The 14605-nt window shown below is 36.4% G+C and overlaps 1 protein-coding gene across 2 annotated transcripts; it reads right to left on the bottom strand.

Moving 5' to 3' along the window:
* Positions 1 to 5997: 5997 nt before the first annotated feature.
* LOC149835766 (uncharacterized) lies at positions 5998 to 14136 on the bottom strand. 2 transcript variants are annotated; one of them, XM_090010652.1, is made up of 3 exons: positions 13933 to 14136; positions 11132 to 12671; positions 5998 to 6366 (listed from the first exon to the last, which is right to left on the bottom strand). In XM_090010652.1, the coding sequence occupies exons 1-2, from the start codon at positions 13945 to 13947 to the stop codon at positions 11133 to 11135; spliced, it is 1554 nt and encodes a 517-aa protein (XP_089866778.1). In that variant the 5' UTR covers positions 13948 to 14136; the 3' UTR covers positions 5998 to 6366; position 11132. The 2 variants fall into 2 exon arrangements, with proteins under 2 accessions (XP_089866778.1, XP_089866779.1); XM_090010653.1 differs by lacking the exon at positions 5998 to 6366 and adding an exon at positions 6861 to 6983.
* Between the last annotated feature and the right edge of the window lie 469 nt (positions 14137 to 14605).

Raw genomic sequence — 14605 nt, forward strand, 5'->3', positions numbered from 1 at the left:
TTTTCAAATACGAAGTTTTCACACATGCTATGGGCTATTTTTTGCATAGTCATATGTATTTTTTCATCATTTATGTTCAGGTATGAGTATGAGGTTTTCGCACATGCTATGGTTATTTCATACATAGCTATATGCACTTTCTTTTATTTTCAAGTATGATATTTTTCACACATGTTATGTGTTATTTCTTACATAGTCATGTGGTATTTTCATCATCATATAAGTCATGATTCTTTTTATATATGGTATAGGTTTAGCCATGACACTGTCCTTGCATGCACTAATTTTGCATAACCCTATAAGTTTCTCATCATGTCATAATTTAAATTATAACCCTTATTGTATAATACCATATTCAAATAAGTATATCATATTATGGGTCTTACTTACATAGTAAGTCATGAGATTCTTATGACTCTTCTATGACCATACCATAGGACATCATCATATCCACATGCATACTAGTGATGTAATATAAATTTTATCAACTCATGGATGCATGATAAAGTATGATTTGCCAACCATAACAAATATTTTTACTTTTCACCATAGTTAATACTCACACTATCCATGTGCATCATCATCACATACAATATGCTTAAATTCTCATCAAGAAACACCACCTGATCATTTTAGATTGATATATATCCAGATCCAAATAATCATAATTACTTAAAAGTATAAATATCACCATATTGCATACCATGCATAAAGCTTTTAAGGCATGAAATGTTTTTCTTTATGCATTTATAAAATAAACCATAAGCAACATCACTTATAATGATTATTTATCATTATATACAAATAAAATATATTCACATGCATGTGTAAAATTATAATTCAGCTCTCACTTTTTTAATGCATTACATTTAAGTAATATATGCATTAAGTTATCACAAACTAGAAGCAATATGCGCATTAACCCATCACAAACTAGAAGCAATATGCACAAGTAATATGAGCGCATCGAGGTCTTCGTTCGGGAGCTACTATTTCAATGTGATGTCATCACCAACAATCTTCGAGATCTTCACCATCCGACCGCCGAAGTGTAGTGATGCCACCCTTGATGCTACCACAGGGGGTCTCCTCTGGCACTAACTTCGTCAGCGACCACCCAAATAGGTAAAGGGTCTTCTCCTCTATTTTTTTTTTCTTCTTCTTCGTTGCCTCACACTAGCAACATGAACGGATGGACACGGTTATTCGACTAATAAGCCTTTCCGAGGTTGTGCTCCCCTCTCATCTGCTGCATGATTTTAAATAGATTTTGATATTTAAAATTTTAATTATCATTTTTATTTCTATTAAATTTATTGGTCTGAATTTAAAACCAGATAATATTTTAATTCAGATGGACTCCTGGATCCAAATGGGGGTCCACATAGGACATCCCCTATGAGGTCCAATCCATAAGCATTTGATCCACTTATATGTTAAACTGAATCTAAACCAAACTCCATCTCAGATCCATCTTGGATCCAAATGGCGATTTTAGATTCAGAACCGAAGTTTAAAATCCAAACTACACCAAACTCATATAATCTTCACAATTTATCTTTTTCAATTGTTTTTGAAATATTATTCATAACTTGAGACAAAGGTTCATAATTGATCAAAATTAAGAAAATCAAGAATTCACAATTATAGTCATAAGTGCATCATTAATTCATCATTTATTCATTTTAATTATCAAGAAAATCTTGGGTTTTACAATGAACTAGTTATTTCTGGCACTTTTTTTTCAAATCCAACCTTGTAGATGCATTCAACATGGTACATTTGCTAGAAATCGATTGTTGGATCATGTATTTTTTATGAAAAAATGTGATTTTTGGATGCTCAAATATTCATGAAAGTTCTAAGTCGTTAATTTTCAAGCATTAAAAGATCCTTCTTATACATTGAAATCGGATGATCCAAGAGTCTATTTCTATAAAACCAAGCATCTAGATCACATTCGTACTGTAAAATTTAAGAAAAAAATCCATAAAAATCTCGGTTTATACTCCCGTTCACATATTTTAGTGACCCTATATATATATAGTAATGATACGATGCTTGTCGAGCATCTACTCCCTTGTAATAGTTGTTGGATCTTTTGAGATACAACGACTATGATGCAACTTAAATATGCATGCAATTTATTTAAATGAGACTTGCATGCTTTCTAAATTCTCATTAAAAGAGAAATCAATGGGGCCTATTTTAAGGATGAAAATGATTTTCTTAAATATTACGTATCTCTCTCTCATACGTGGATCTCTCAGGCTCTCACTCACACATACATGTGGATAGACATGCATGGATGATGATCTCTCTCTCTCTCTCTCTCTCTCTGACTCACACATGCATATGTGGGTAGACACAAATGATAGCATGATTACACATATGCATCCATGCCCTTCCACATTGGACATGGTTGTTAGACATGAATACATGTGTGAGTATGCCATCATCCCCAGATGCGTGTGTGAGCATGCCATCCTCTATGCATTCATGTGTGAGCATGATGGCAACGTGGATAAACATGGATGCATGTCTGTGCATGCCATCATCCATGTCATGAGGGAGAGAGAGGTCCACGTGTGCATGTGTGAGAGAGGGAGAACAACTTAAGATTTAAGAAAGTATATTTAAGATGCATCACAACTGTTGATCTCAAAAAATCTAGGTGCTCCGTATCATTACTATGATATATATGTTTGTGTGAAACAGACTCCCTTCTTTCTTAAACTATAAAAGTTACCCCATCTAAAACTACCTTTGTAGGATCTCTCTCAAACTAAGTAACTATCCAAAAAAAAAAAATCCCTCCCTCTTTCTCTAGGAAACAGACTCCCTATCTCTTTCTTAAAATATAAAAAATACTCTTATCCAAAACTAACTTTGTAGGATCTCTCTCTCTTAAAAGAAAGATACTATAATTATTTTAGCCAACTAATTTATGACGTTACTTACTTTATTTATACCTCTCATTCTCCATGCTTTATTGTAGTCTTCCTCTCCTTATCACCCACAATCCCCACATTCAATTATCATTTACAAAAACCAAGTAAGTTCATGTCTCCCTCATTCAACTCTTCTATGTTTCTTTTCAATGGTATGATATGCATTTAAAGTATATATACTTCTTGCATTTGCCTTTTCATGGTTATAAGTTACATTAAAAGGTGGGTTTGAAATTCACTAATTGTTTGCATGTACAATTAGAGATCTCGGACTCGATATGACATTGTATCGACAATGTAGATGTGTCCAAAAAAGTCGATTTTCTAGCATATGGTTCATATTTAGATCTAACAAGATGCAGTCCATATCTGATCTGTTTGCAGCCCTATACCGCTATACCAATCTAATAGCCGACCCCACTTTGGAAACTCTTGCCTCCACGAGCCGGAGAACCCCATGGCCTAGTTGGCTCAAGAATAAAATAAAATAAAAAGATAGTAAAATCCAACTTCAACCAACAAAAATTAGCACTCCCTTGAAACTCAAACTCTGTTCTCTCTAAATTAGATAACGATCGGGATTCAGGCATGCTTCATCGTTCCAGAGACAGCACTGGTGTGTTTGAGTGCCGGCAGAAATATTTACTTTGCATTTATCTCAGCCGACCGACACATACAAGTCTCAAACTGTTACGAAGCGATGATCACAATCCCCAGTGCTGCATGTTAAGGAAACAGTATAAAAAAATATTGGATAATCATGCCCGAAGCAGGTTGAAGGAAAGATGGCAGGATGATGTGAAATGAAGATCAGGATAAGGGTGAGCCAGCTATCATAGGGTGTGCAGGATATCATCTAAGATTTTGTTTCTATAAAAAAAAAGCTTTTAACTAGGAAGCCAAAATCCTTGCGTCAAAGTCTATAACTAGTGATGATAGACATTGGTTGCATCGTGGATTCCTCCACTGTAAATATGTGCATATTGTTTTCATTTCAATAAACAGGTAGGGGTCCGCCTAACCCCAGCTTTCTATGTCGAAAAAAAGAAAAACCAGCAAGCCTGTGAAGGCAAAGATCCTATTCCTATACCATTATCATCGTTAAACATTGTGTCTTCCTCTTCTTAATTTGTTTTACTCAGAGTAGGGCTCGTGCTTTAAAATTGCACCGTGAACTGTAGCAAACAAGCACAACTTTTCCCTTTGAAAAAACTTGCAATATCGTTAAAAATCTATTTTTTTTTTAAGAAAATCTCAGGTGGTGATGGTTGAAGCGTTTGGCTTTGAAGCAATAAGTTTAGAGTTCAATTCCTATTGCTTATTGCTTTCAAAACAGTGTATTTATTTTGTAAATCAGCCAGTTTGAGCTTGGTTCAGTATGTTCAGAGGCCAATGTCTATTAATTTTCACTTTTAAAAAAGTTATTTTTTTATATGTAGCCAATTAAAGCTCGGCTCTTTTAAGTCAGGCTCGCCATGAGTACGATCTCAGCTTGACTCGACTCAACACAAGAATGTCACGAGCTTAAACACCTTTTCTTCGATTCGTTAGGCTTGATTACCATCCCTAACACTGAAGCGTCTTCAAAACCACCCGAAACGAAGTTTCTGAAAAAAAAGTTGCAACCATTACGTCGCAGCAGTAGCGGCTGCTCATTTTGTAAATAATTATTGGTCAAGGAGAATACTATAGAAAATACAAGAAAATTCATGTCTTTTCCATCTTTAGACCATACAAAAATAGGAAAAAGGGTTTATTTCCTACACAAAAAGACCAAAAGAAAAAAGTAAACAATATAATAAAACATACGTATATTCTCTCTCTCTCTCTCTCTAACACCCAATAAAATTATTTCCTTAACGCTCCTATCCTTGAGGGTGCATTCAAATGCACCTGGAATTGAGATTTGTGATATCAAATCTAAATATCTGAGTTCCTGCATTTGAGGAAAGATCAGATCGGGCATGAGCCTTTTACCAGATCCAACTATGACCCGTATATTCCCAAATCTTCAGGTGCACTCAAACCACACTCTTAATTTTTCCTCCATTTTAAGATTCAATTCAAAAACGGATATATGTTTCATTCTTAAAAGTGGTTCACGTAATAGGAGAAGAAATAACAAGGTAGATAAAAAAGCGAATTTCCACATATATATATATATATATATATATATATATATATATATATATATATATATATATATATATATATATATATATATATATATATATATATATATATATACCCAGTTCTCCAGACCCAGAATTAACAGTCAGCTGCATGAAGATTCTGAAATCTCGTAGGGGTGACTCGTGAACATCACCAAGCTAGAATGTCGTGAGTTCTAAAGCCTACAGTAAGCATCCCTTGCCATGAGGCTAAAGCTGAGTGTACTCCCTAATGTGGCAAGGGGGACCTAGGGTTTTTACACCAATGAGCTCGGGAGCGTTGAGTTTTTTTTTTGTTATCCAAAAACAAAAATTTAAGACGCAAACCTGTTTCTGGAGAATTACTGGATTCGTGTCCAAAGACACACACCTGTAAAAATGACTTCCGAACCTGGTCATAAGCCTCTATGGAGAGGCCATACCATACATTCCCCCTCACAGCAACTTGCTGTTAGTGAGAGACAACATTAGAGGACAAGTGCAGCCTTGAGAATCTCATCAAGTCTGCATTTGACATCCATTTCAAATCATCAAAAATTTGAAGAGGACCAAAACTTTTCCCTTCCTGTGCTGTGTCCATCTGCATTTTTGTGTTCCCTTCTCTCCCTTCCCTCCTCCCTCTCTTAGCCAGACAAAACGCCACAAAAACACCTCCCAGAAAACGCTAGAAGACTATTCTCGGATAGAAGATTGATCTCTAAGTTTGATGTTTGGCGATCTTTGTTTAACCATTCTGTTATTTGTTACCAACTTCTTCATTTCCAACAAAGAACCAAAGGCCTTTTTACTTGTTTGAAATATTTTAATTTTCTTTCAAGTCGAGCCATTTGTTTGTACAAACAGCCGATGATCATATTATTATAAAAAACACTAGATTTTGATCACTTAATAAGGTATCAATCATTCATTCTTGTAAGATAGTATAATTGATTACATGACATCATAACATAAAGAAAGAACCGAAATATTTCCATATGGTAATACCAGCAAGATTGTACAACAACAACTCGCTTTGAGCACAGTCGGTGCTTGTCTGCATAGCTACTTTTGTTTTCTGATGTAATGCATACAAGTCTTGTAAGCGACCAGAATGAGTACATACACCATCTGTAGAGGTCCAGCAGATGAAAGAGCAAAACTAAAAAGCAAAGATCCGTGTTTTCTTTTTCTCTTTGGTCTATGAGATACACATATTAGATACAGTAGCAGTTGCAACCTGAAGTTACTGCTACTTGAAAAACAATCTGCAAAATTGAAATATACCAGTCCATAAGAGAGGATAAATATTCTATCACATCCATGAACACACACACACACACACACACACACACACACACACACACACACACACACAGGTCAATCAATATTGCACTGAAGCAAGCATGAATAAGCATAACAATGCAATATGAAAAATTTCATTCTATGCACTCCTTTTCAAAGCTAGACACTTGTTCTTAATAAGAAACAAATTTCCAAACATTTCAGTGATCTTGCAGCAGAAGCTGAATTAATGCGATATTTCTGATTCACATGCCTGTAGTGTTTAGGGATCAATAGGTATCCATCGTCACCCACAATGGAGTAGATAAAACGTTACAAAAAATATCTGTTTCTTACAAGCCTGTAGTTTCAAGCTTAGTTGGGCATGATACAGAAGTGGCTCGAAGATAAAACTTTTGATAACTCAAATTCAAGACAAAAACAGGATTTTTCCTTCACTGTTTGCAAATTTATATGTTGCCACATGAGGTCTTTCATGTTAAACATGCCATTTGTCTACACATTCACACTAAATAATTTGTAGCACACACGATAAATTTCGCCCACTTCACAGCATCAATAGCAGCTAGGGGAAAACACACTGTTCCTTAAACACAAGGGGTAAAAGTTAAACCTCACGCAATTTACAAAAATAAATATTTGGTCTATCAGATTGGAATAGTAAAATAAACTTGGGGAAATAGCCAGATTATAAAATCGAGTGAAAAAAAAGGCAAACAGACGCACTGCCAGTAGCATCATGTGACATGGTGTGTTCAACCCAGTCAAGATTAGATGCACTATCTAACAGTCAAGTAAGCACCCAGGTTGCCATATATGGTTAATCAACTCTGTCACATTCAATGATTAAGCACCCACAACATGGTTTCTATATCACACCATAGCCAAAAAAATTCTCACATATAAATCACAAAACACACCCGCCCAGGTTGCCTGAGTGGTAGTGGACCTAGGGAGAAGGTGCTGACCCCTTCGTCGGGTGTGCAGGTGCCTTTAACTGGTGGGCTCCGTAAGGGCTTGGGCGTCGGTGATCCCACCCGGGGTTTACCTCGTAGAGGGGCGGGTGGGCCCATTAAGTGATCCGGTTCTCGATGAGGGTTCCTCATCATAAAAAAAAGCATATAAATCACACAACTAGATAGCCTCTTCACTCATTAACCATGTCAAAAATATATACCTAATTTAGAATAACAACGCAGTCACATGGAAACCATAGCTTCAATGAATGGACACATGAACCATATCAATGAACAGAGTGTGTCCAACTCACACATGAACTAACACTTCATTAAAGGAAGATAATGAAGGTCAACACTTCATAAAAGGATTTAAGACCAAAGCACAATAAGAGCTGGTTGCAGACACTGTAAGGAAACAATGCTTTCACCTTCTTAACCCAAGTAAGAGGGAAATTTATTCAAAGTGTAGGCCACATATGACAATAATATAATGCATGCATAATAGCAGTGATCACATCAAGGATGTGGTAATTTGCAGAAGAAAATGTAAAACAGGTTTCACTGGTATGGTACGGAAGGTTCTACAGTGCCATCAAGAGCCAGGATTCCACAAGGAACTTCTAACAGAAGGTAACCAGGAATAAGAAGTGGGGAAGTTACAAGTTCTTTCTAATGCTCACTCTGCGCTCCTCCCTTGCATGAAAGATAACTCTCCAATTTCATAATCAGGACCCACGTGAATTGTTATTATTCTTGTATACATGGATGACATGATCTCCACAGGTAGTTCAAAAAGGTTGATTGCTAATTTAAAACATTTTCTGGATAAGACTTCCAAAAATGAAAGATTTGGAAATTAAAGTAGACAAGGAAAAAACTACATTGAATTATCCAACAAAAATATCTTGCGATATATTCCAATGGTTCAACATGCATAATTGCAAATCAGTCGACACTCAAAAAAATGATGAACAAAATTTATCCAAGGAAGAGTTGGATGAAGATCCAAAAGATATTGAAATATAGTAGGCATGTTATAATACCAGACGCTAACAAGGACATACCTAACATATGCAGTAAATAAAACTTGTGAATTTATGCATAATCCTATTGTGGTCCACATGGAAGCATTGAAAAGAATAACATGATATGTAAATGAATCAAATAGCAACCTTATATATCACAAGAACAATCTTAGGTCTCACGTTCAAACTGTTATTGAAGTTTCTGTCTCGAATCAGACAGGTAATCTAGAAACTAGAAGACCTATTTCATGTTATTGTGTATTCTTGGGAAGAAATCTCATATCATGGAAGAGCAAGAACAGAAAAATATAGAGCAACGAGGGTGGATGAGGGCATTGGCCAATCTAGTTGCTGAGATTGATAAACAATATTGAAGATACATGTGCAGCGACAAACAATATTTTATGGCTACATAAGTACAATTGCTTTGTCACCTATCCAGTTTTACATGACAGGTAAAACATTTTCAAATAGATTACCACAGTACAAAAAAGTGCTAAACCAAAGGAGATCGAGCTAACATTCATCAAGACTGAAGATCAAATTGTAGATATCCTAACAAAGGGGTATTCAAGAGCCAAACATAATTATTTTACTTATTTGGACAAGTCATACATGTTCAAGAATGATGTGCAACTTGAGCGAGATTTTTAAGATGTGTAACAACAATTTTGTAATTGCATTATGCTCTACAAAAATTATAGTCATTAGATAGTTGTCATCACCTACAAGTGGCATACATTGTGTACTATTTTGTTATGTATCATACCACTTAAGAGTGGCACATTGTAATTTGAGTCAACATTTTGTTGTGTTCACAATATCCCTTTTAATGTTTTTTTTACTTAATAGGTGTCAACCCTCACCTGAGAGGGAACATTTGAGGCCATCAGTTGCTTGGGTACTTTTCTCCTTCAACCCCACACAGCTGGATTTTCAGTAATCCCAACGTAAAGCCAAATTACGTGCACAGTGTAAAAAATTCCAATGCATGACATTTTAACGAGAAGTCTATCGTCCACATAGTTATCTGCATGAAGTGGTTAATTCCAATTGATAAAGAATGTGAGGTAAGATGCCACATTCAATTCCAATGTGATGATTGGTCTCACAATGATGATCATGTAAAAACAAAAGTTCTTGATCCAAATGTCAGGCATTCTCAATGAAGCATTTTTCTTTTTATAATTTGCAATACATGCCTCAGCTTTTGCCATGATGATCTCTACAATTAGATAAGGATACTCAGACCACTTCAAAGCGGTGAACCTATGATTGAAATTAAATTATTGAGCTGCATATGTTCACCTACTTGAGACAGAGGAAGGAAAGAGATTTTTCTAGAAAGCCAGATGGGGACTAGGATTCTTGACCTCTGACTGGTACAACCTTAGATCCTGCCAGCCTGGCATCCTGGCTTTACTACTGTTAGCTCAAAATATGGCTTCATAAATAAGCTTATCCTCATTTTGGCTACTCATTCAAGGGTATGTAATATTGTTAACTTATCAGACCAAAAGTACCATTTATACAGACAAGTGTAAAATTGTAAATGAATGGTGCTGGTGCATGATAGAAATAAACTTAGTAATAAAAAATACTGAACGGTTTTAGAATACACTGCCTTGTAAAGATGAATTTCCTTGCTGTCAATAATAGTTGGGAGTTAAAGAGCCATGTATCCATACATTTTTTCATTTTGACTATTATGTATAGCTACACAATATGATTCACTTTATAAGCTCAGTAGGTGATTCTTACAATTTACACCTTAAAAAATAACTGATAAACTTCAATTTCCAACTTTCCCTAATAAAAAATGGTGAAAGCAGCATCATATTATATTAGCATCTAATTCCTTTTTAACAAGATTCTGTTTATAACCAGGTGCTTTGTAGAAATCCAGGCCACTCTAGGTAACTGTGAGCTATCTTGGTATGAAGCCCTAACACATTAACTACGAGTTCCCATAGCTCATCCAATGAAATGTAAAGACCACGACTTGAACCCAAAAATAAAAAAACTTAATTGTTTTGACTTTCTTGAGCTGCTCTACAAATCACAAATTGTTCCCAAGGTAAGGTGAGATCATGTATCATCGTTACAAGAATGATAATGATCATTACCAAACTTGTAAGTTACTAATTTGAAGTTTAAAAACCAAATGTCATAACATGTGGCGGTCTTCCACAAATAAAATCTGATTATTCCAAACTGGTACTATCATTTTCAATTAGTTGGTTTCATTCAGAGCATACACTAATCTTGAGATTAGTGAATGGGAAAACATTACTTAACATTCACAACCAGCTCCATCCAAAGCAAATTAAATTAACAGGACTCCAGGGAGTTCAAGTTTTGAAAGATTTAGAAGACAACATGATAAACCTCATTCCCATTGAAAAAGGTGGCCCAAAAATTCCATGTTTCCAACAAATTCAGAAAAAAAAAACATATTTGTGGAAAAAATACGAAAAGCTAATCATGAAATTAGTAGAAGCCACATGCTTTAACCTATCCTTTCAAGTAATTGTGAACTAGGTAATCACCTTTCAAGTAATTGTGAACTAGGCATTCTCTAAGATGACAGAAAAAGTCTTTTGAAACAGAAATATTTAATAAAGAACCAGATCCAAATTCTATCCTTCTAACTTCTGTGAGTGACAAGAAAAATGTGTAACATCTATAGTCTATGACGGCACTAAACAAAAAAGTTTTCTTTGATCTGTATATAAAGACATTACCTCATTCGTCAACTTTGATTGAAGAACACCCCATAGTAATTGTAGAATTAGTACGTAGGGAGCACAAGCTTTTGCTTTCCGCTACACATTGGGATTGTGTGAACACAAACTTCTTGCAGTTCCACATGGATGATGGCTCACTTGATGCTTCATGCTGTTCAGACGAAGCCAATGTGAATAAAGGTTTATTTCTCATAACATGTTCAGATTTCAGCCTATCAGCACAAGATTGTGATGCAGTTGCCTCAGCTGATGGCAAGTCTTTTGGTTCCAATTCTTCTTCTTGCTGAAGAATCTCAGACTTTCCAGCTTGAGCAATCTCAAACGAAAGTGACTGGTTCTCACAATCTCCAATCTCACCAAGGTTCAGCAATAACTTTTTATGATTAAATGATGGCCTATCACGATTGCCAGTTTCCAGAGCATCAACCAATTGTTTATCATCAAGCATGAAATGGCCAGCTTCTCTCTCTACTTGATGCAGATTTTTCCTCTTCTTGTATTCTTGGTAAAGAAACTCCGTAGGAGAATGATTGGAGCCCTTCTCTTCCATGGTACAAGAAGTCTCTATAGCAGAGGTAGATTGTTCACTCTCCATGTGTCCACTACCATGCACATCACATAAAGATGTTATATTGCCTTTATAAATTTGAGACTCACTGTTAACTTGAACTTTTCCTAATGAAGCAAACTTGGGTCCTTTATGTTTCTTGTGGCTCAGAACTTTCCTGGAATGGTCAGAATCATTTGATTTATCTTTAGTCTGCAAAACATTATTCATAGCTTTTTTTAAAATCCTTGGGGAACTATTCATAGCTCGATGCAGCTGGAGAGCGAATTCTTCGTCATCAATATGCCTCTGTGTTGCTAGAGCTCTATCCTGTCCCAGTACGTTGAAGCTCCTTTCTCCATCATCCATGTTAGGCTTTCTCTTGTTAGTTTTAACAACAGAGTTACTGTTGCCTTTAGCCCTCCCATCCTCACAATTGGCATTCACACGCCTACCCTTGTACAAAAGCTTAATTGGGACATGCTTCTTGGGTTTATTTTTCTTATGTACTTCCTTCATGCAAGACTTATCAGTGGCAGAAGCCACAAGCTCAAGTGCACTTTTGGCAGCAGCAGCTGCCTTAGCTGCTACTGCTGCCTTCTCCAAAGCTGTAGCCTTGGCTGCAGCTGCAAATTCAGCAGCAGCCACAGCCGCTGACCTAGAGACCTCAATCACCTCCTCGGGGGAGAAGAAAAGCCTTGTATTGCCATTCAGAAGGTCATGGATATGGACACTGAATTCACTGGAAACAGATGAAATAGATGTTGGTGACAAAGATGATGATGATGGCGATGGTGATGATGGCGTTGGTGATGCAGACGATGATGGTGATGAAGAGGAAGATGAGAAGGAGGATGAAGACGATGAAAGTGGTACGCATTCATTCTGCCTCCTCAATCCAGCAAGTAGGCGTTTTCTTGGAGGTAAACAGGATGCAGAAGTTAGAGGATCCACAAGAAACTGGCGAGCCTCCATGCTTTTTTCCTCTTCCTGCCGAATTGACAAAGGCGCTACTTTATCAAGAACATTATTTTCACTTCAAGAAAATCCGCACCTCAAAGAGAGACAGCTACATATTCACAACCAACGAGCACAAGCAATTGGTCAAGAATTTAACACTCTCCACTGCCAATGGATTAAGAGTGATGTCTTAATGTTCTTCTAGAACTTAATAAATAACAACTCTAGTACACTGAACTTAGAAAACCACAACCATAATCAAAGAAAGCATCATCCTAAACAACCATGACCAACAAGTGCAACATCGGAAATACTTTTTTAACATTCCTCAGATCACTAATAAGAGATCGAAATCCCAAACTCAACATTCATAAACACCAAATTGCACCAAAAAACACGTTACCATAATGCTCAAATTCAGAGCTTTATCTTTAACCAACAAGACAGACAGATCGAAGATCCAAATGCCCAAAAATTAACCAATCAAATTCATCCCAAAAGTCACATGTTGAATCTCCTTGGTTCACATATTTCGTCTAACTTTTGACTAGCAATAAGCAAAACCGGAGGAAGGATCTACCACTCTAAGTTCTCTCCAAAAGGAGAGTATTTCACAAATTAAAGGTGATATCTTCATCTCCAAATACACAACGTAAATTTAGAATACAACAAGCAAAACGCATCCAAGCGATCCAAAAACAGTGTCGTCTCCATGCCCCTTTGATTCCCTCAGAAAACTTGCCTCTTCAAACCGTCATTTCGGACGCAATTCACAAAGAAACTAACTGTGTTTCGTGGCCTTATGATCGACGCATCAAAAAGACCAACTCAAACTCTCAATCTTCAAACAAATACCAGATTGGTTCACATCAAAATCGCATGACTTCATGAAATTCTTCTAAATCTTAAGACACCAAATCCATTGTTCCCGATCACGAACTGATTCCTCATCTCATGACCAACCAATTAGTGAAAGAAGAAACCAAAAACACTGAAAAAACACCAAGCACCATTCAATCGCAACAACGAATCACACACAAATTTATCATAATTGCGGACTATTACTTACATAAAAAACCGATAAAAAAAAACTAAAACCCTAGTTTCAATAAAACCATGAAGCGCAACAGACTTCAAAAAAGCACTTAAAATCAAACCAACGAATCACAACCCGCTAATTCACACACCAAATGACAGAAAACAAGAAAACCACCCTTTAACTGCACCTGACAAAGCTAAGAAAACGCATTAGTTTCCAAAAAACACAAGAAACTAAGCGCCCCCTCCTTACCTTCTTATCGCTCATCTATCCAAGAAGGGAAATTCACAAACTTAGTAAATTAGGGTTTTAGAACACACTCCAACGCATCCATACGTAAACGAGAGAGAGGCCTAGAAGCTTCGGAACGCTAAATTCCGAGCAGGACCAGAAACTCTAATCAAGCGATCAGCGAAAGGGAGCGAAAAAAAGAAAAAAGAGAAACAAAAGCCCCTCGGATTCTACTTTTTCTGTTTCGCGTTTTTTAATGCTTTCATGGATTCTTTTCACGAGTGATCATGATCACGGACGCTACAAAATCCGGCTTTCTAAATATCCGGAATTTACAAAGTACTGAAAAAGGGTAAAAAATTCGGCCTAAAACACTGTTGCCCATTGAGTAGTGACGACATAAACTAATGGCTGCAAGCGCACCGCGCACATATAGATCTCGGTAGACTCAAGAACGAACCGTCGATCTTTCAATGCAACGGCTTGAATTTTTTCTGATGCATATAAAAGTGAATCATATACAGTCGCATTTCGTTCTTCAGTTCCTCGTTTCCTTAAAGACGTAAACGCCAATATATTATCCGATATCCCACTCCCTTTTGCTTCTCGTCATTTGAAATTCTCTGTAAGATATAGGTATTATTATAATTTCAGTTTGGGACAATCTTATCACTTCTAAGGAAGAGTATGGACA

This window comes from Nuphar pumila, chromosome 6, assembly GCF_984573655.1.
Source record: "Nuphar pumila chromosome 6, dmNupPumi1.hap1.1, whole genome shotgun sequence".
NCBI lineage: Eukaryota > Viridiplantae > Streptophyta > Magnoliopsida > Nymphaeales > Nymphaeaceae > Nuphar > Nuphar pumila.